We start from the raw sequence: 23,285 nt of genomic DNA on the forward strand, positions 1-23,285 counted from the left end.
ATCACGCTGCAGAGGACCCCATTCACCTGAGCAATATAAATGCAAATATAATGGAGGCTATGAGCTTCTTTCTGTTCTGTGCCCCTGGGCCAGGTCTTCTGTCTGCTCCAGGCTAGGGGAGGTGCAGGAAGGGTGAGACTCAATGTGGTTTTTTATTCCCTGATTACACTTGCTGAGCTCTTGGTACAGGACATGTGAAGGATTTGGTGCCAGGACTTGGCTGCAGTGACCGGTGAAGAGGCCTTGGCCAGACCTGCTGGGGCAATTACAGGCCAAAATAGCCTAAAGTTCTAGCAGATTGAGAAATGACCACCTGTTATAACTTACCAAAGTACTGTCTTGCAGAGATACTAATATATTAATACCTTAGTGACCTCTAATGGTATTGTAAAGGGACTGGGAAACAGGAACAACGCTGCCTTGGGGGCATGCTGACCAGACTGCTTTCCAAATGCATGGATCCATTGTGCCTTGGCCACTCAAATGCCAATAGTGGCCCAGAGCTCTGGCCAGGCAACCCGAAGTCAGGCAATGTGTCTTCCCTGGACACCATGTAGCTGGAGTAGTATTGCTTCCTGAGATGCAAAAAACAGTACAGCACAGAAATATTGGGCAGTAACACCAGCTGTGACACCATAGCATGTCAAAAGACCTTTCACTGTAGAAAGAGCCAAGGACTCAATAGTACCATGTTTGGACCCCTCAGACTAAGCCTTGGAGTGGGCTGGGTTTGCACGGGTTCAGCTGATGGAAGAGTGGCGGAAGCAGCTGAGCCAATGCTAGGCTCCAAGTGGAAACTTAGACTCCTCAAGTGGTGGCCCTGAGAAGGGCTGCTCAGCCAGTGCAGTCTAAAGTCGATGTTTGGAGAACTGCTCATCACCCAGGTCTGGAAACCTCACTCCCAAGGTTATTAGCACATGCAGTAGTAGGTAGCAAAAGAAGAGGAAGACTCATGAAACTGATTCTGCTCAATGGTTACAGCAATGACCTTGGCTGGGGCAGAGGTAAAAACTCATCTGAAATAAGTTTCCTAGAGTATTTATCATTCTATTTCTCTCTTCTAGGTAAGGAGTTTCCAAACCTAGCCCAGGGCCAATGCCTGGAGCTATTGTTTGAAATGCAGATTCCTGAACACCAGCCCCAAAAATTTTGATCCAACAGGTGTGGGGTATACCCATGAATCTGTATGTCTATCAAGGGCCCCCTGTTCCAGGTGATCTTGACTTAGGGGATCCAAGAACTGGTATTTGGGAATAACCACTCTAACACACCCCGTCTCCATATATGATTGTCATTCACTGAGAATTGGTGGTGCCTCAGATGAGCAGCCCATGTAACTAAGAGCCAGCATGTTCCTAGGCTCCCACAGGGATGCACTTATGTGTCATGGGGCATGTGTCTCTGAGATCTGCCCCCCAGCCACTTCACACCGTCCTGGTAGCACACATGCACATTACACCAATTCAGTTCAGCAAATGTTTATTGGGCACCTACAAATAGGCAAGGCACAGTGCCAGCTGCTGTGGGTTACAAAGACAAGAAGGTTAGGCCTCACCCTCGAGAGGCTTACAGTCTAATAGGGAGAGACACACTCACAGGTAACAAAAATACAAGGCAAAATGAGGTGAGCTCTATGGCAGAGGCAAAAACAATGAGAACAGCAAGCAGAGATAGATCAAACATATCTCAGCAGACCAGATGTTGGATGCAGGGAGTGATGTTTCAGCCAGGCTCTGGGAGATGGGTCGGATTCGCACAGATGAACTGGAGAAAAAAGGACACTAAGGCACAGGCAAGGTATAGAGGTGGGAAAGTGCAATGAATGTTCAGAGAACAGAGATGCCTGCCTTGACCAATACATAGGAGGCCAACAGGAAAACAGAGGGACCTAAGCTGGGGAAGTGGTTTCAGCCCAGATGGTGTGATCGCTCATAGTAGGATTTCTTTCTTTCTTTCTTTCTTTCTTTCTTTCTTTCTTTCTTTCTTTTTTCTTTCTTTCTTTCTTTCTTTCTTTCTTTCTTTCTTTCTTTCTTTCTTCCTTTCTTTCTTTTCAAATGAGACAAAGTCTTGATCTATCACCCAGGCTGGAGTGCAACGCCACAATCATAGTTCACTGCAGCCTCAACCTCCTGAGATCAAGCGATCCTCCTACAAGTAGTTGGGACTATAGGCACATGCCACCATGCCCAGCTAATTTTGTGGGCATGTGTATTTTTTGTAGACACAGGCTCTCACTTTGTTGCACAGGTTGGTCTCAAACTCCTGACCTCAAGCGATCTTCTTACCTTGGCCTCCAAAAGGTCTGAGATTATAGGCTTAAGCTACCACACCCAGCTATAGTGAGGAGAATTGACTTCATTCCGTTGGTAATGGTGAACCATCGAAGGTTTCTGAGCAGAGGAGTGACATCACTTCATTTCCACAAGTCTGGGCACACTACTGTGAGTAATACATGATTAGTTTTATTCTTTTTGTTAACCTTACTCTATGGCTTACACCCCGTCCTGGTCTCAAGGCAGAAGTGTGAACCTGAGCCCTGTAGCCACACATACTTTCCCAGCTGCACAAAGCAGGAAGCAGTGGCCTTTAGCTAGGTAAACTTTGAGCTCATTAAACAGCTTTGCACCTTCTCCACAGAAAAGGAAGTGAGGCTTTCCAGAACGATTTGAGAATAAGTGGCAGGGCACAAAGACGGTACTTAACAAACTTCTGTCACCCAAGCATGGCAAGAATAAGTTGCAGAGAAAATGGGAGTGCAGAAGAAAATGGTGGAGAGATGCAAATGATCTAACTAGCATCATCCAAACTGAACCCTCTCCCAGTATGACTTCTGTAATAACCCACCTCCGCCTCCAGCTAGTGGGAAGGAAGATTCCACAGTCTGACTCACTAGATCAGTTGATGGGGTTTCTAAGCACTCTACACATAGAAGGATCTCTGGGGATAGAGGCTCCCAGGATCCTGCTTAACCATCCAGTGAGGAAGGAGAATGGTGCCCACCCGCTCCTGGGCCACCCCAGCCCGCGAAGGGATGCGAGGCCACTGCTGTCCAGGTGGACACAGCAATGCTGGTTAGTGAGGGCTCCCCCAGAACCTCCACGCCAGCCGAAGTGGGTGCTTGGGTGGAGAGCACAGAAGGGGGTGAAGTTACAGCTGGGTTTCCGAGGAGAAATGCTCCTGGGGTGCTGGCGTGCACCTCCGGGCCTGGCCCAGTGGGGCCTCCGGCACCATTGCTGATGGTCCACAGGCACGGGTAAGGGCTGCAGAGACAGAGAAAGAGGGGAAGGGAACGTTCAATGGCACTCCAAGGAAGGAGTGCCACCTGACAAGCACGTACACAGTGCTGAGAAGGGCATGAGTACAAGAGGGCTTCTGGCCATGGCTTTATTTCTAGCTATGACACAGATTGGTCCTGTTTCTGCAGAAAAGCTAAGAGAAGCAGCAAAGTATGGTGGAATAATGATAAGATTAAGTATTCTGGTACTGGCCCAGCCACCAGTGAATTATTTGGTTTTAGACAGAATTTCATTTATCTAGGCTCCCTTGCAGCCTATGTAAAATTGGCAGGGCAGTAGAAAAAAAGGTATTAAAACTGTATGATTTCTGCATATGATCTCTCCCTGGCCAATGTGGCATAATAACCAGGAAACATCACTGTTAGAAGACTTAAGTTTAAATCCCACCTCTACCCCTTATTAGCTCTGTGGCCTTGGCTAAATAATTTAATATCTCTGAGGGTCAATTTCTCATCTTCAAGATGTGGATTCATAATTTTACCTACCTTACAGAGATTGCTACAAGGATTAAATAAGAGGAGTATATGGTCCTTAGCACGTAGTACTCAGTAAATTGTGGTTGTTATCATTAATTCTTCCATTCCTGGTCTCCACCTGTGAGCTCTGGTGCCTGGCAGAAAGGCTGGGAGCTACAACATTTTCTTTGCCTTCTCTAGTTCTATAGCACTGGTTCACACACTTGGTTGCACATTCGGCACATTGGAATCACTAGGGGGGTTTTCTAAAGTAATATTGGTGCCAGGATCCCACTCTCACCCCACTCCCCTGCCCCAGAGATTCTGATTGAACTGATCTGGCATGCAGCCTGAATATGGGGATTTTTTTAAGTTTCCCAGGTGATTGTAATATACAGCCAAGCTTGCACCTTAATATAGAAGCAATTGGAACAGGTGCAATGAACCCAATGTTTTCAGCCTGTAGTCATCACTATGTTCTTACATTTTAGAGTTTCTGCATTGCCCAACACTGTACTGCTTGAAAATTGGCTTATTATCCAATGGCAATATTGAATACATTTGTTTTGTTTCTAACAAAATATTCATGGAGTCAGGAATGAGTTTAACACACCAACAGGGAAACCAGAGTTGGCAATGCCATCCTTCACCTGGTGCCATTTTTCAATGCTACAGGTCTCCTTGGATCATATGAAACCTGCAGAAGCCCATCCTCTGAGCTCTCTCTGAGCTAGCTCAGCTTATGGGGATTCTGGCCCCAATCTTCAGAAGATGCTATTCTACATTATCTCTTACAGACCCTTTCTGATGCCTCCTGGGCCTGTGGGAGAACCATGGGCTCTGAGCTGTACTGCTTACTGCAGAACCTTCAGGAAGTTTTTAAGGCCTCTGAGCTTCAGTTTCTTCATCAGCAAAACAGGAATTTTAATACCTGCCTTATAGTTGTCTTTGAGTACTATAGATGACTTATATATGGATGACTTATATATATGTAAGTATCTAGTATACAACTTGGCACATGATTGTTTAATATCTTCAGGGAACCTCATCTTCACTCTCTTTCTCACTTCCTACCACAGCCCAAATCAATGCTTTTCCCTCAGGTCCTCTAGATCAGTGTCAAATGCAAATGATCCTCTAGATCAGCATCAAAATGCAAACCATAAATGCCAGCTGCATATGTAAGTTTAAATTTTCTAGTAGTCACATTTAGAAAAAAATTAATTTATTGTTAATATTTTATTTAACAAAAATATTCAAAAATTATCATTTCAACATGCATTTGATGTAAATATATGTATTTATTATATATGTATATATTTACATAATATTTACATAATAACATCTATATTTACATATACTATTATATTTTTATATATTTATATTTTTTTAAATATATATTTTATAGATATTAAAATATATAAATATATTTTTATATAAATTATAAATATATATTAAAATATATATTATCTATTTTATATAAGTCTATATCATATTTTAAAATATAAAAATATATGTAATATAGTAGTATATATATTTTATATATATATATAAAAAAACTGGGATTTTTATTCTTTGTCTCACACTAAATCTTCAAAATCCTATGTGAGTATTACACTCAACTTGGACTAGCTGCATTTCAAGTGTTTGACAACCACAGGTGGCTGGTGGCTGCTGCACTGGACAGCACAGCTCTACACCCCTGTGGGCCACAGCAATATCAGCAACACCCAGGAACTTGGTAGAAATGCAGAATCTCAGGCCCCCACCCAGACCTACCAATCAGATTCTGCATTTTAACAACAACCCCAGGTGATTCTAAGCCACCACATTCTCCTAACCTTTCCTAACTTCTTCTAGACTTACAAATCACAAGTCATCTGATGTCTTCCCAAGTCCCATCCTTTTTTTTTTTTTTTTTGGCGACAGAGTTTCGCTCTTGTTGCCCAGGCTACAGTGCAGTGCCTCAGCTCACTGCAACCTCCGCCTCCTGAGTTCAAGTGATTCTCCTGTCTCAGCTTCCCAAGTAGCTGGGATTGCAGGCATGTACCACCACGCCTGGCTAATTTTTGTATTTTTAGCAGAGACGGGGTTTCACCATGTTGGCCAGGCTGGTCTCAAACTCCCGACCTGAGGGGATCTACCCGCCTCGGCCTCCCAAAGTGCTGGGATTACAGGTGTTAGCCACCGCACCCAGCCAAGTCTCATCTTTTAATTTTGAATCCACTTTGGACCTTCTCAAAATTCTGCATAACCATATTGAACATAATAGCTGACATTTACACGAATGTTACTGCTTACAAAGCATGCTGATGCATTTTCTCATTTCTGCATTTGATGCTCACAGTAACTCTGCAAAGTAGCTCATATTATTTCCATGATACCGATAAGAAAGGTGAGGCTCAGTAAGGCTAAGAAAATTGCCCAAAGCCACAAAGTCACTACTAAGAGGTAGAACTGGGACTCAAACCCCTGCCTGTCAGACTCAAAGGCCTTCTCTTCCCACTTCACCACTCAGATTTCTAGAAGTCAGAACTTAATGCAGGTCGCTAGTGTGAAGATTAAACCATGGGGTCCCCCATGCTACACTTAGCTCTGTTACCAGGGTCGTGAGGCCAGGCATCCACAATATGTCCCCCTTTTAGGATGGGTGACTCATGGGAAAATGGACAATCATAGGTCTTGACTTCTCAGTGTATATTTATACTTTTCCTCTTAAGTATTAAGTATTCTGGTACTGGCCCGGCCACCAGCGAATTATTTGGTTTTAGACAGAATTGCATTTATCTGGGCTCCCTTGCAGCCTTTGCAAAATTGGCAGGGCAGTAGAAAAAAAGGTATTAAAACTGTATGATTTCTGCATATGATCTCTCCCTGGCCAGTGTGGCATAATAACCAGGAAACATCACTGTCAGAAGACTTAAGTTTAAATCCCACCAAATAGATACAGTCAGTATCTATTTGCTACCACCATAGTTTAAAGTATTTCTGACTGGTTTAAGACAAATGATCCCAGGTCATAATGTCTTTATCCTTTTATTTATTTATTTATTTATTTATTTATTTATTGAGACGGAGTTTCACTCTTGTTGCCCAAGCTGGAGTGCAATGGCACAATCTCAGCTCACTGCAACCTCCACCTCCCAGGTTCAAGCGATTCTCCTGCCTCAGCCTCCCGAGTAGCTAGGATTACAGGCATGTGCCACCATGCCCAGCTAATTTTTGTATTTTTAGTAGAGATGGGGTTTCACTGTGTTGGCCAGGCTGGTCTCGGACTTTTGACCCCAGGTGATCTGCCTGCCTCAGCCACCTAAAGTGCTGGGATTACAGATGTGAGCCACTGCACCCGGCCTATCCTTTTAAATAAAAGAAACGGTATATGACTGAGCTGTTTCTCCAGCTATGAAAGAACTCCATCCTGTTGCCACCTTGACTTCTTAGTGTTTCAGAAGTCAGGACAATAGGTTAGACCAAGCCACCCTAGGAAAAAGAATGAACTTGTGGCCCCAGTGCTAAAGTAAACCCCCAAGACGACCAATGAGCGAGTTGATGGTGTTAGTCTTACCTGGGCCCTGGATTGATTGGTCCGTTGGTGTGGGGTACAGACAGGATGCTGGCATGGGGTGTGGAGGATAAGGAAGTCCAGCTGTCAGGTCCCGAGAAAACTTGCAGATTATTGCTTGAGCTTTCTATCAAATTCACTTGGGGAAATAACAACAGTTGAATTGATAGCAAATGTAGAAGACATAAAGATGGTGACCAGTGACATTATCCTAGGGCAAAATATAACCATGGCTTGCACTACAGGCACCAACAGTTAGTTCTTTCTCAGGGAAATAGAAAATAAAAAGAAATGTAGTTTCTTGAATGTCAACCATATGCCAGGTGTCATTCATAGTTTAATCTTCACACCAGTGACTCCTTAACTCCATCTTACAGATAAGCCTCAGGGTGGTAGAATGATTTGTCCTGGGTAACAACGATCTGTCTAACTCATTTCACCACAGTCACCCTCTTTTAAGAAGGGACCATACCAGCCTCCCCTCAAGCTAAGCCTAAGGGCCACCAGTGCCCCAGATGAGATTTCTGAGGTCCAGGAACTTATTCTTCTCAGCCATCCCTGAGTAGGTTTAAATATCTCAAGCACAGTGCCTTTTGGCCAGGCGTGGTGCTCACCCCTGTAATCCTGGCACTTTGGGACTCCAAGGCAGGGGAATCCTTTGAGCCCAGGAAGTTGAGACCTTTCTGGGCAACACAGAGAGACACCATCTCTACAATTAAAAAAAATAAATAAATAAGAAAAAAAATCATACCTTTTTACAAAAAGAAGTAGATAGTATGATCTCACTTATATGTGGACTTTAAGAAAGTTGAATACATAGAAGCAGAGAGTACAACAGTGGTTACCAGGGGTGGGAAGCTGGGGAAATGAGATATTGGTCAAAGGATATAAAGTTGCACTTATGTAGGATGAATAAGTCTAGAGATCTAACTTACAATCTGAAGACTATAGTTAATAATATTGTACTGTGTACTGGAAATTGGCTAAGAGAATAGATTTCAGGTGCTCTCATCATGAAAAAAAGTAACTATGTGAGGAGATGGACATGTTAATTTGCTTGACAGCAGTAATCACTTCACTATGCATATGTATATCAAAACATCACGTTGTACCTTGAATATACACAGTTTTTATGGGGGTGGGGTAAGAATAATGTCTTCCATTTCTTTGAATCTCTATTTGCATAAATAGTATACAAATAAGAGACAGGAAGAAGGCAGAAGGAGGGAGGAAGGAAGGGAAAAGAGGGAGAAAGGAGAGAGAGAAGGAAGATTCCAACATCTATCTCTGGTGCTATGGTTTGAATGTGTCCCCCAAGGTTCATCTGATGGGAACTTAATTCCCAATGCAAGAGTGTCGAGAGGTGGGGCCTTTAAGAAGTGACTAGGCCATGGGGGCTCTACCCTCATGAATAGGTTAACGTCAATATTACAGGAATGGGTTTCTGATAAAAGGATGGGTTTGGCCTCCTGCCCTCTCCCCCCTTTCCCCCACCATCGGTATGACGCCTTCTGCAATGTTATGATACAGCCAGAAGACCCTTACCATATGCTGGCACCTTAATCTTAAACTCCCCAGCCTCCAGGACTATGAGAAAATAAATTTCTATTGCTTATAAATTACCCAATCTCAAGTATTTTGTTATAGCGCCACAAAGGGGACTAAGACACCTGGCCATGTCTCTTCTTTTTACGATCTGGCACTTCCAAGCTCTCCAGACCTAACTCTTGCATCTTCCATCTGTCCCCACTCCCCCTACACTCTGCTCCAAAGCTGTTCCCAGACAACCTAGGGTCTTTCCCTCTTCTGTATCTTTGCTCAGCTTACTTTCTCTACCTGGAATGCCCTGCACCTCTGCCTGTGGCACATGTCATCCTCCACCTTTTACCCCTGCCCACTCCCACTCTGTCCTTTTCTATTCATTTTTCCAGGCTCCATTTAAATGTTAACCCCTCTGGGCAGCGTTTGCTGCCCCACCAGGCATATCTAGCTGCTCTTTTTCCTTCATTCCCATGGCACCCTGACTTATGTGTTTTACAGACTGTTTCTCAAACTCTAGAGCGCTTATGAATCCCCTGCTGATCTTGTTAAAATGCAGACCCTGACTCAGGAGTAGAGCCTGAAAGTCTACATTTCTAACAAGTTCCCAGGTGATGCTTCTGCATTATATTAGGATTCATTATTTATGTATTTGTGTAACCCCGAGCTCCTCCAGGGAAGAGGCTATATCTTTTTTTTTTTTTTTTTTTTTTTTTGAGATGGTGCCTTGCTCTTGTTGCCCAGGCTAGAGTACAGTGACACAATCTTGGCTCACTGCAGCCTCTGCCTCCCGGATTCAAGCAATTCTCCTGCCTCAGCCTCCCAAGTAGCTGGGATTACAGGCGCCCGCTACCACGCCTGGCTAGTTTTTGTATTTTTAGTAGAGACGGGGTTTCGCCATGTTGGCCAGGCTGCTGTCGAACTCCTGACCTTGTGATCTCCCCGCCTCAGCCTCCCAAAGTGCTGGGATTACAGGCGTGAGCCACCACTCCCGGCCCTGAAGCTATGTCTTAATCACTTTCCTATCCCACTGCCTAGAAGAACATGGTACACAGTAGGTGCTCAGAAGATGTAATTTGATGCTGACTGCAGGAAAGAATGAGGAAGGAGAGCGAGCCACTGCTCAGTTTCTGCTATTGGTAAGCTACATAATCTCCCCTCCTGGCAGGAACTGTTGAGGTTGCCAAGAATAGCAGGCTAAGGGACACAGGGACAGGTAGCTGGTGACCAGGAGGACCCTCTACAAATGCAGAGCTCAGGATGTCACCGAGGAAGGAAGGAGGATGGAATCCAAATACTCTCCACTATCTCCCATGCCGTGAACTTGACTTGTTTTATTGTCAGTCTCTTCATATTAGTATAGAATCTCCATAAGGGCAGGGCATTTGTCCATTTCATTCCTGTGCTTGAAACAGAGCCTAGCATATAGTCGATCCTCAATAAATATCTGTTGCATGAATAATTTAATGAAAAAGTAACCATTGTTTTCATTTCTCCCTTCTTTCTACAAATCTAACAATCAGGCAAGGTCTGGGCCTACATAAGGCAAAGGTGGAAAAGGCAGTAGTCAATGAGAAAAAAGCACACAAACAATACTGCTAACTTAAAAAAAAAAAGTCAGACAGCAAAAATTATTTTAAAATATTAAGGTTGGGTTTACATGTCTCCAACTGAATCAAACTGAACATGCAGGGATCCAGCTCATCAGAGACCTTCCTAATAGTTCCCTAATGCTAGACCCAGTATTCCCTGAACTGAGCCATGAGTGCAACCATAGAAAAGAGCCATGTGAAGGTGATGAGCTGAGTGTTTCAGACCCACACAACTTGACATGGCTTTTAGAGATCTGCCTGGACTGCTCAGAACATCAGTGTCCTGGCCTTTCACGCCCATTAGAAACCAAGAGACTGGGGGTTTCATGAAATAATTAAAAAAAAAAAACTAAGATTGTTATACCTAATTAATCAAATATTTGTACATAAAATAATAAAATAAAACACAAAAACAATAGTATCATAGATGTATATGAGATGACAGGGGTTCCATCTTTAGCTACTCCTTTTCCTAGCTGTTTATCCATTTCTCCTGACTGCCCCCACCCCAGCCCATACCCCAAGGGTTTAATCAGCAGAGTCACAGACCTGAGGGAGAATGGTTTCTGTGCATGTACGCAGAAGGGTAGGGAGCCTGCCGGTGTCCTCGGAGACCCGAATAGTGCTCACAGCCATGGTGGGTGTGGGGAGCAGGCAGAGGCAGAGGAGCGGCATACTGGTAATTGGAGTTTCCTGCTGTGCACACTCCGTCCGGATTGGAAAAGATCCAGCCTCCCACTAAAATGGACAAGAGGAAGACACCAAGACTGAGTCTGTGAACTCCCACACCAAAAACCAGGTGACCAGCTACTTTACACAGCTACAGTTCGTGTAAATGACACTGATGCCAGCCTGTGTGATGGTACCATCCCCCGGCTGCCACTGCCCTTGCCCATGAGCAGCTAACTTGGCTTCTCTGGAAATGCATGACCAGTCCTGAAACTGCCTTTGCAAAAAGTCTATCAGTGAGAAAATTATGGCAGTCGTAGACATCTGATCTACCCAATCTCCCTCTTGCCTTTAGCCTTCAAGCTGCCAAGCTAGCTCTGGGAGACATTTAGCTTATAGTTTAAATAATAGTAACCCTTCTCTAAAACTCAACTGCCTTCGTAAAACTAATGAAAGACTACCAGGCTAGGAGCATAGAGGAGCCTGAATTCTGCTAAGGTGTAGACACAAATGATTGCCAGCCCTTACTCCAGACTTTACAAGATATGCAACTTTCCCAATTACTCCTGCAGATAACATCACTATTGTAGAACCTAAGATAGGCCTTTAGACATATCTTTTCAGGTTTTTGGCATATCTGACACCAGTGGCTCCACCTGGACCCACCAACCCCACCTGTGGCCCCACCCAGAAGTGACTCAGCACCAGAGGACAGCTTCAATTCCCTGTGATTTCATCTCTGATCCAACCAATCAGCAGCAAGCACCTATTGCCTAGCTACCCCCCACTTCTTCCCTAAAATTGCCTCTGAAAAAGGTAACCTAACCTACAAGTTTTTGATGAGATTGATTTGAGTAAGAGCTCTGTCCCCAACATGGCATGGCCAGACTCATGTCTATTAAACTCTTTCTTTATTGCAATGCTATTGTCTTTGTGTCAGAGGTGTTTGAACCAGAGTGACTCCATCTTGAATAGGGGCTGGGTAAAGTGAGGCTAAGACCTACTGGGCTGTATTCCCAGGCGGTTAGGAATTCTTAGTCACAGGATAAGATAGGAGGTGAGCACAACATACAACAAAGACCTTGCTGATAAAACCGTATGCGGTAAATAAGCTAGCCAAAACCCACCAAAACCAAGATGGCAATGAAAGTGACCTCTGGTTATCCTCACTGCTATTTATATGTGAATCATAATGCATTAGAATGCTAAAAGACACTCCTACAAGCACCATGATAGTTTACAAATGCCATGGCAATGTCAGGAAGTTACCCTATATGGTCTAAAAAGGGGAGAAATCAATCCTCAGCTGTGGGAATTGCCCACCCCTTTCCTGAAAAACTCATGAATAATCCACCCCCTGTATAGCATATAATCAAGAAATAACTATAACTATACTCAGTTGAGCAGCCCATGCCTCTGTTCTGCCTATGAAGTAGCCATTCTTTTATTCCTTTACTTTCTTAATAAACTTGCTTTCACTTTACTCTGTGGACTCGCCCCGAATTCTTTCTTGCATGAGGTCCAAGAACTCTCTGTTGGGGTCTGGATCAGGACCCCTTCCCAGTAACATCTTTTTGTGCAACCAGCAGGAAGAACCTATCAGATGGTTACAGTCCTATCAGAGTCTATCAAAGGGTGGAAAACCTCTAAAGCAACACTGGAATATAACAATATGAAATACAATGAGTTCATGTCCTTTGTGGGGACATGGATGAAGCTGGAAACCATCATTCTCAGCAAACTATCACAAGGACAAAAAACCAAACACCCGCATGTTCTCACTCATAGGTGGGAACTGAACAATGAGAACACTTGGACACAGGAAAGGGAACATCACACACCGGGGCCTGTCGTGGGGTAGGGGGAGCGGGGACGGATAGCATTAGGAGATAGACCTAATGCTAAATGACGAGTTAATGGTTGCAGCACACCAACATGGCACATGTATACATATGTAACAAACCTGCATATTGTGAACATGTACCCTAGAACTTAAAGTATAACAAAAAAAAGAAAAAAGAAATAAATAAAAAGAAATACGATCTGAATGCAGAAGTTAATAGAAATGCAAAGTTAAGGTGCTTCTGGCTTAATTAAAATAAAAGTCAGTCTAGGAGGCATTACACATATATGTAACTCATGGACCTTCAGCTACCGGGGAGGTAGAGAATGATTAATGTGGTTACGCAGGAAGAGTGAAAGCCTATTTCTGCCGAGTGGGAAGGTGCCTTCAGTTCTTACTCTAAGCAAGAGATATCATGATGCCTTCCAACCCCACCCCACAAAGAGAATTCTGACAGCACTGAAAGGGGGAGCTGGCCTAGCACACCTTGACAGCAAGCATTTTGGTTTGCATTTTGGTTTTTGGGTTTTTTTCCTTTTTTCTTCTTTTTCATTCCACTTATTTACTGGCAGGCAGCAAGCATTTCGCGGAATATTTTGGACGAATGCAAAATGTTTTGTAGAAAGATTCTGAACAGAAGACTATTTCGAGTGAGTTCACGGGCAAAGACTGAGACTTAGTACTGCAGGCCCCAAAACAAGAAGCTTGTTCTCCCGCTGACCATGCCTCAGCTAAGGGATCAGTGGATGGGGATTCAGATAGGAATAGAGCTGTTCCTTAAGAACATTGACTAAGGATTGTCACCTGGGCTTCGGCAATGAGGAAATGGAGCCTGATATTAGAACCCACTGCCTTTGCTTAATACTTTTTAAGTACAAGTAAGCAAATTGTACAAAGTTCATATTACAATCATTCTCAACAAATCCTCTTGTCATCTTCATTTTCCCAGAGTTGCACAAACTTATGGCCCAAGGGGTCCCTATCTGACTAACAGAATCAAGATTCAGGCACCCAGCGGGCAAAACCAGGCAAGTGGCCCCTCGGAACCAGACTTTGCCACATATAATGTACACACCTCAAGAAGTTTGCTGAGAAGACTGCAACATATGAACTTTGAACTCCTATGGTTCTGCACATGGCCCTAACCTACACAACGAGGTTTTTATTCCAGTTCATTCCACCTAAAGGAAAAAACTGAGGGGTAAATGATAAAAGAAAAAATAGCTCAGAATAGTCTGAGTTATGTGAGGCATGCAAAATTTATCAGGCCCAGAGGGATGAGTGTGAGGAGCACCTTCAGTCAAGGGCACCCCCTGCACCCATGCCCGGGTGCAATTGTTTAAAGGCATTTTTGTTCCTGACTAGCTGCCTCACCCATTATCTTCACGTTCCTGGAATATGTGATACAAAGAACAATATATAACCAATCAATAGCTCATGTTACAGTAAACAGTTTATGAATCGCCTCTTCTTTTTCCCTTTAAAAATCCACTTGTAACTGCTGCTAACCCAAGTATATATTCAGGGGAACTTGAATCTATGCTCCCAAGTTGTAGTCCTCAAACTTGGCCCAAATAAACTTTCTACTTACATTAATGTTGCCTCAGTTTTTTCATTTAGGTTGACAGTCATTTTTAGAGTGCTTTTCAGCCGGGCACAATGGCTCACGCCTGTAATCCCAGCACTTTGGGAGGCCTAGGCAGGCGGATCACAAGGTCAGGAGTTCAAGACCAGCCTGGCCTATATGGTGAAACCCCCCGTCTCTACCAAAAATACAAAAATTAGCCGGGCATGGGGGCGCACGCCTGTGGGCCCAGCTGCTCGAGAGGCTGAGGCAGAGGAGTCACTTGAACCCGGGAGGTTGCAGTGAGCCGAGATTGGGCCATTGCACTCCAGCCTGGGTGACAGAGCAAGACTCTGTCTCAAAAAAAAAAAAAAAAAAGAGTGCTTTTCTGAGAGCTGCTTCTCTTTATGCGGCTATACTCCCGGGTCTGGTATGGAAGGTGCATTAAGATTGAAGGGAAGGAAGAAGTAAAGAACTCTGCAGCTGGCAAACTGCATAAGGGATATTTGCAAGCCAATATAATCCAAATTAAAGAGGGTTTCAGACATCAGGGTTAACTTTCCTACTCTGATGTCACTAATCGTGGGTTGCATTGCAGCTGCAGAGGATTCCCTCCACCATCCTGGGACATGGACAAGGTAACATCCTGATGGGAACATCCAACACTACCTTCAGAATCCCAGCTATATTACTCCACCTCTTCCTACAGCCTTCCAGCCCACAAATAAAGACTCTTCCCCATGGAGGCTATGGCCTGCATGACACATTGCTATGAGGACCAACTCCAAAATTAGCAAACACTAAGAACAGGAGAACTCCAAAACAGAGAGACCAGAGTGGCGAGCATAAAGTTAGGAGGCAAGCCGAGAACACACTGTTGAGGGCTCAGTGCCTTACTGACACGAAAACCAGAGTCTAAGAAATTCATCATTTTCATTCTTATCTCTTGCCTAAGATTTTTTTAAGCCTCTTAAGCCTAGGACCACTGGCTCTCTGGAAATTCTGGAAAGGGCACAAATTTGTCCTTAATAGAATAAACAGTATGTTGGGTTTTGATTTGGAAGTCGTTAAGCAGTCCTGACAGGCAAAGAGTCTGAGTGTGGAGGGAGTTGGCTCCAAGTACAGCCCCACGCACCTCCCGCCTCGTGTACACCCAACTCACAGTGAGAATAGGTCACGTGCTGGCTTTCAGAGATAGCCTCCGGTACATCTCTTAGGTGATTTCTGAAAGGGTAGAGAAAATGCACCATGGCTGTCCAACTTTTTATGTATGTCCACTATAAAGCATACCCAAAATTCTCCTTGAAGAGCGATCAATTTCTTAGAATAAGAAAACCAAACACCTTTTTTCCTAAGCTCTTGTCCTTCCCCATTCTCCTTCCTTCGGGGTGCTGTCTCTACTTGTGCAATTGCTCTTGGAGTTGCAGTTTTACTGTTTACCCCTCTTTACCACATTTACAGCTATCCGTGTTTATTTTGATCTGAATAATTTGGGGATATTGCTCCTGACTGACAAGATTCAAGCAATAATAACAGCACAATTCCAGGGCACAATTACAAATGTGATATGCTAGATCCACCAATGACCCTGTGAGGGAAATATTAGCATATTTTTCTAATTTTGTAGATTAGAAAAGTGGATCTCGAGGAAGTAAACTGACTTATGCAAGAACAAACAGCCAGTAAATTACAGAGCAAGGATTCAGTCAGGATCTCTTACTCAAAGTCCTAAATTCTTTGTATTATACCATGCTACTGTCACTTTGAATCTAGATTCTGTCATCTCACATATCAGTTTATCCTTTAGGCCTTCTGTTAACTGAAAATGTTATAAGTGTGTCTTGTATATCATCATAATTTATTCCAATATTGGAGCTAGGCACAGTAGCTCACTCCTGCAATCTCAGCAACTAAGGAGGCGGAGGCAGGAGGATCACTTGAGGCCAGGAGTTTGAGACTGTTTGGGCAACATACTGAGACCCCCTGTCTCTTTAAAAAAAAACACATAGCCAGGCATGGTGGCACATGCCTGTAGTCCCCACTACTTGGGAGGCTGAAGCAGGAGGATAGCTTGAGCCCAGGAATTTAAGGCTGTAGTGAGCTATATCACACCACTGTACTCCAGCCTGCGTGATAGAGCAAGACCCCACCTCTAAAATAATAATAATAATATATTCAAATATTGGACAGGACAGGGTTGTGTGATGCATCATTATGAACATCTGTCCATTAATCTAGAGCCTTATCAGAGCCTTTAAGGTGAACAGGAAAGATTAGAGAGTTACAAAAACTATTTAAAAGACTTGAAACTCAAGCAATAAAATCTGAACATTAAAAAGATAATCATATTATACTGTAGGCTTTGTCAATTAAAAAGTCAGTGATAAGCACCATCATCTTCTTTTTCCTGGAATGAAAAAGACATAGAGGCTGGGCACGATGGCTCAAGTCTGCCATCTCAGCAATTTGGGAGGCCGAGGTGGGTGGATCACCTGACGTCAGGAGTTCAAGACCAGCCTGGCCAACATGGCAAAACCCTGTCTCCACTAAAAATAAAAAATAAAAAATTAGCTGAGCATGGTGGTGGGCACCTGTAATCCCAGCTACTAGGGAGGCTGAGACATGAGAATCGCTTGCACCCAGGAAGCAGAAGTTGCAGTGAGCCAAGATAGTGCCACTGCACTCCAGCGTGACTCTGTCTCAAAAAAGAAAGAAGGAAGGAAGGAAGGAAAGAAGGAAGGAAGGAAGGAAGAAAGGAAGGAAGGAAGGAAGGAAGGAAGGAAGGAAGGAAGGAAGGAAGGAAGGAAGGAAGGAGAGGGAGGCAAAGCAAGGCAAGGCAGGAAGCAAAGGAAGGAAGGAAAGGAAGGAAGGAAAAGAAAGAAAGGGAAAGAAAGAAAGGAAAAAAGAGAGAAAGGAAGGAAGAAAGAAAAGATATAGAGATGGCAGGTCGCTGCCCCAAAGTACCAGAATCATCACTCATACCCCCAGAAGTCTCCAACTTCTTTTCTCAGCAGAGGAAATGTGAACCTCTCTCCATTTTTCGCTTTTCCTAGGCTAAGTATAGTTTTTAAAAAGCAATTTATTAAAGCCATGCTACTCAGAAGTAATTAGGAAAAAGGCAGAGTGAATTATTATAAATCTAAATCATTTAATTTTTTTAATGTCACTGTGCTACTTTCAAGAATTCATAGTAAAACAGGTCTTTAAAAAAAAACACTGTTAGTTAACAGTTCTCCTGGATCCCTATTATAAGGAATAGATAATTATGATTTGAATCTTCTAGATGTTATTGAATATTGAATTGAATATTGAAAGCCTATTTCTTTTTTTTTTTTTTTTTGAGATGGAGTCTTGCTCTGTCGCCCAGGCTAGAGTGCAGTGGCGCCATCTCGGCTCACTGCAAGCTCTGCCTCCTGGGTTCATGCCATTCTCCTGCCTCAGCCTCCTGAGTAGCTGCGACTACAGGTGCCCGCCACCACACTCGGCTAATTTTTTGCATTTTTTAGTAGAGACGGGGTTTCACCATGTTAGCCAGGATGGTCTCGATCTCCTGACCTTGTGATCTGCCCGCCTCGGCCTCCCAAAGTGCTGGGATTACAGGCATGAGCCACCACGCCTGGCCGAAAGCCTATCTCTATAAAAGGTAATGAAAGTGCTACTAGTCTAGTTCCTTTCAAGATAATCATAAATTGCACATTTGTATTTGCATAAATCATTCATTAGAAGATTTCACTAAAATTTCTTTACTTACCTTTCCTTGGCATCCAAGAAGGCTTTGGCAAAAGGATTGTACTTGATTTTGAGAGCTGTTATCTTGCATTTACAAGACAAGAAGTGTTAGTAAAAGTAGGATACACATAGGCAAACAGAACCCTTTGTCTTCTATAAAACCAGTTTAATTCCCTCTCTTTTCCTTCCCTTTCCTGCCAGGCATGGTGGCCTATGCCTGTCATCCCAGCACTCTGAGAGGCAGAGGCCCTTTCCATCTTTGCTTACTCCAGCACTTAATCACCACTGAGCGCAATGTCTCTGGCAAAGGACATTTTATCATTGCATGTGGTGAAAATGCTAATGCCATGTAAAGTGAGAAAAGAAAGGGCAAAACACTGGAAATGAGCAAAGTCCTGATGTGCGAAGCCTAGCATTCATTGTTTTTACTCATGTATTTATTTTTTTCAACAATCCTTGATCCCCTACTACATGTGATTTACTTTTCTAGTCACTTGGTACACAGTGGAGAGCAGCACAGGTGTGAACCTGCCCCTCTGGGAGAGTCCCTCATTCATAAATAATCACTTACACATGGGGCCATGTCAATGCAAAAAGCAAACTATCACTCCCATTCACTGTCACTCTCTTTATCTGCCTTAGCCTGAGCCTGCTTCATTTCTCATTAGAGACATCTGATATATAGATAGATAGTGATCGTGACAGAGATAAAAGAGATAGAGACAAAGAAATATTTATTTTTCATCTCTCCCCACTGGGATGTAAGTGCCTTGAAGACAGGGTATTCATCTGTTTTATTCATTGCAGTATTTTCAGCATCTAGAACAATATCCAGCATGTAGTAATGCCCAGCAAATATTTGTTGAGTAAATAAACATTTACAGAATAAATAAATATATATATATATTTTAGAAGGGAGTCTTACTCCCAGGCTGGAGTGCAGTAGCTCAATCTTGGCTCACTTCAACCTCCGCCACCTGGGTTCAAGCAATTTTCCTGCCTCAGCCTCCTGAGTAGGTGGGATTAGAGGTGCCTGCCACCACGCCCAGCTGATTTTTATATTTTTAGTAGAGACAGAGTTTCGCCATGTTGGCCATGTTGGTCTAGAACTCCTGACCTCAGGCGATCCACCTGCCTCAGCTTCCCAAAGTGCTGGGATTACAGGCATGAGCCACCACACCCAGCTCACAGAATATTTATGTCAGCAAGGATCTGAGACTTGATGGAAGAAGGAAAGCAAAATAAGACCCAGATATGGTTTGGCTATGTCCCCACCCAAATTTCATCTTGAATTGTAGCTCCCATAATTCCCACGTGTTGTGGGATGGACCTGGTGGGAGATAACTGAATCATGATGGCAGTTTCCCCCATACTGTTCTCGTGGTAGTTGAATAAGTCTCACGAGATCTGATGGTTTTATAAGGGGTTTCCCCTTTCTCTTGGCTCTCATTCTCTTTGCCTGTCACCATGTAAAATGTGTCTTTTGCCTTCCACCATGATTGTGAGACTTCCCCAGCCATGTGGAACTTAGAGTCCATTAAACCTCTTTTTCTTTATAAATTACCCAGTCTCAGGTATGTCTTTATTAGCAGCGTGAAAATGGACTTATATAGAACCCAACTCCTTCTGGCCAAGAACTTGTGAGAAGAAATCAGGAGAAAGAGGAAAAAGAGGTGTGGGGTCAGATAGGTACAACCTGGTCTTTCTCTTGGCTTAAACCTGGAGAGGTAGAAAAGCATACAAGAAGCTAGCAGGGGGTGCAAACGAGACATTGGCCTCCTTCACCCACCCCCACGCCCACTCGCCACTCGGGGTGCATCTGCATGGACTTGGCAGGGAAGCTTTGTTGGCAGAGGGAGACACTGGGGCTAGGCTTTCCAGAGCTTGATTGCCGTGGAGCATGTTCAAGACCCAGGAGTAGCGGGTCAGGCTGGGAGATTGCTGGATGGGTCAAAAACGACCAGTCAGGTGGTTCAAAGAGAACTGTCCAGCACCTGCAGCCAGGAAAAGCTTCTGAGGGTTTACCAAGTCAGCAGCCAAATGACAAGTTCCACACACCACCAACTAAACCAACAGCACACAAGTGGGCAGGGGCCTTGCCTGGAGACCAGAGGAGGTTAGGACATGGTCTCCAATTCCATATGCACCCCCCACCACCCCACTTCCCAGAGTTACAAAGGCCATACCTCCCCTCATAGACCCAGACTCCAGCCCAGGGAGAAAAGCTGGGAGAGAGGGCTATCTGCAAAATGGAATTACTTTGTCATTGAAAGACTGGCCACCAGCTGAGGGACTGTTTACATTATTAGCTAGTTCATTTCTGTTCCCATTGGCCAGCTGCAGGGGCTCTGCCAAGAGGCCAGTTTACTTATAGAAATGACATTTTCTCTGCACATCTGTGATGTGAGTTAAATCTGCAACTTGCATTTCACCTGTAGGCACTAAGACAGTAGTTTCCAAACCTGGATGATCAATAGAATCCTCTGGGGAGACTTTAAAATCTACAGATTCTGAGCATCATCCTTGGAGATTCTGACTCAGTTGGCTGAGTGGCAGCCCAAAATCTATCTTTAAAGCTTCCAAATAAATATAGATGGAAGAAACAACAAGATCTTTTTTTTTTTTTTTCTGAGACGGAGTCTTGCTCTGTCACCCAGGATGGAGTGCAATAGCACAATCTCGGCTCACTGCAACCTCCGCCTCCCAGGTTCAAGCAATTCTCCTGCCTCAGCCTCCCGAGTAGCTGGGATTACAGGCACCCGCCACTGCACCCAGCTAATTTTTGTATTTTTAGTGGAGACGGGGTTTCACCAGGTTGGCCAGGCTGGTCTGGAACTCCTGACCTCATGATCTGCCTGCCTTGGCCTCCCAAAGTGCTGGGATTACAGACGTGAGCTACCACGCCCAGCCAAGATCTTATTTTTTTAACCTATTAGAGTGTCAAAGATGACAAAGATTGATAATAGTGTTGATCATGGTGTGGGGGCTACAAATAGAGATGCTATTTTGAGGGAAGCAATTTGGCCATGTCTATCCATTTCTAGGTGTTCACCCATGCAAGCAAATGACAGATGCACCAGGATATTCATTGCAGCATTATCTATAATAGAAAATAAAGGGCCGGGCATGGTGGTTCACACCTGTAATCCCAACACTTTGGGAAGCCAAGGTGGACAGATCACCTGAGGTCAGGAGTTCGAGACCTGCCTGGCCAATATAGTGAAACCCCATCTCTACCAAAAATACAAAAATTACCCAGGAGTGGTGGCGCATGCCTGTAGTCCCAGCTACTTGGGAGGCTGAGACAGGAGAATCGCTTGAACCTGGGAGGCGGAGGTTGCAGTGAGCTGAGATCACACCACTGCACTCCAACCTGGGTGACAGAGCGAGACTCTATCTCAAAAAAAAAAAAATTAGCCAGGCATAGTGGCAGGTGCCTGTAATCCTAGTTACTCGGGAGGCTGAGGCAGGAGAATAGCTTGAACCCAGGAGGCAGAGGTTGCAGTGAGCCGAGATCACACCATTGCACTCCAGCCTGCATAACAAGAGTAAAACTCTGTCTCAAAAAAAAAAAAAAAGAAAAAGAAAACGGTTAGAAACAACTTAAATGTCCATTGGTGGGGGGCTGATTATGTGAAATAGTGTATTCATACAATGAAATATTCTGCAGGCACTACAGAAAAGGAGATATACCCAGGTATAATTACATAGAAAGGTAATCATAATACACTGTTAAACTGAGGAAAAAGAAATTTGCAGATTAATAATATATACAACATGAGCCAATTTATGTGAGGAAATCTACATTCACATATATATTTACATACACTTAGAAAATTTGTCAAAAAAACACACTGTAAGTTATTTTTCATCGTGTCCATGGGGAGTGAGTTTCCAAAAGCAGAAGAAACGAGTACAGCTTTCCCTTGTAGTCTTCATGTCTACTTTATATACTTCTGTACTGTCAGTTTATTATGTATTTTTAAATAAATAAATATTGTCTTTAAAAATTTTTTTTTAAGTTTAATCAAAAAGAATTCAACCTTCCCTGGGTTCTTCTGATTATCAGCAGATCATGTGAACGGACCCAAAGCAGCTCACAGACAGGCCAGGCGCTAACCACTCAGCCCTCACAGCCAGGCAGCTCAAGTCACTTGGCAGCAGCAGACTAACTGTGCTCAGATATTGAACATTAACAAGCAGGACTGATAGCATAATGAAACCCAAGGGAGGGTGCACGTTTGGATCACTTGCTACAGACTTGCTTCTAGAGCAGGAGACCCGACAGCTCCTGCCCAATTGTACCCACTCAAGACACACTCAGCTCTGAGCAGGCCAAGGACACATAGGGTCCTGACAACAAAGACTCCAGAGTTTCAACAGAACTCAGGAGTTTCATGACAATGCACAGCTGTGCCTTGTTGGCACCAGGAGAGCACATGCTGGTGAGCCTTTAGCAAACAGGCAAGAGGGAGGGAGAGCAGCTACTCCATTGTTTAACTTCATGTCTGCTGAGTGTATCCAAATCCTGGAAAACCTACCTTCCATCTAAAAGGACCCCCACTCCCATCCTGCCATGATCTCCCAGGTGACAGTTACACACACACACACACACACACTCTTACCTCCTCATTCTGATAGGCAGTCACGGCTATGAACTGGGTTTCAGGGAAGGAGCAGTTTGTTACCATTCGATGGGCACTTCCAACACGCACTATGTGAACCTGGGGTTCATATTTATGCAGAGAATTCAACATTATCTGTCGAGGCAGGAGAAGAGAAAGAGAAGAAAAGCAAAGCCCCGTGTATCACAGGTGATAAACGAGCCAGCATCTCCAGTTGGTCCCAAGCTCAGCACCACCCCGGTTAGGGACACACATTTCAAATCCTAGGCCACCTGAGCTGCCACCACACCTCTAAGAAACAAATGAAGGGAATTTTCCAGAAGCTCCAGGAATCATAACATTGAAGCCTTTACAAGGGTGAGGGGTGGGTTGTCAGAGAGGAGTCTTTTTTTTCTCTTTTTTTTTTTTTTT

General features: G+C 43.9%; 1 protein-coding gene across 1 annotated transcript in view; it reads right to left on the minus strand.

Moving 5' to 3' along the window:
• Positions 1 to 2,045: 2,045 nt before the first annotated feature.
• SFT2D2 (SFT2 domain containing 2) overlaps positions 2,046 to 23,285 on the minus strand; it is an 86,053-nt gene continuing 64,813 nt past the window's right edge. Inside the window, exons 10-14 of the mRNA XM_058442194.1 lie at positions 18,272 to 18,333; positions 15,683 to 15,744; positions 10,994 to 11,182; positions 7,317 to 7,452; positions 2,046 to 3,260 (exon numbers count right to left, since the gene is read on the minus strand). Coding sequence (XP_058298177.1) covers positions 2,966 to 3,260; positions 7,317 to 7,452; positions 10,994 to 11,182; positions 15,683 to 15,744; positions 18,272 to 18,333 — 744 coding nt within the window. The 3' untranslated portion in view covers positions 2,046 to 2,965. The remainder of the gene's footprint in view (positions 3,261 to 7,316; positions 7,453 to 10,993; positions 11,183 to 15,682; positions 15,745 to 18,271; positions 18,334 to 23,285) is intronic.

The sequence above is a fragment of the Hylobates moloch genome, unplaced genomic scaffold (genome assembly GCF_009828535.3).
Source record: "Hylobates moloch isolate HMO894 unplaced genomic scaffold, HMol_V3 SCAFFOLD_8, whole genome shotgun sequence".
NCBI lineage: Eukaryota > Metazoa > Chordata > Mammalia > Primates > Hylobatidae > Hylobates > Hylobates moloch.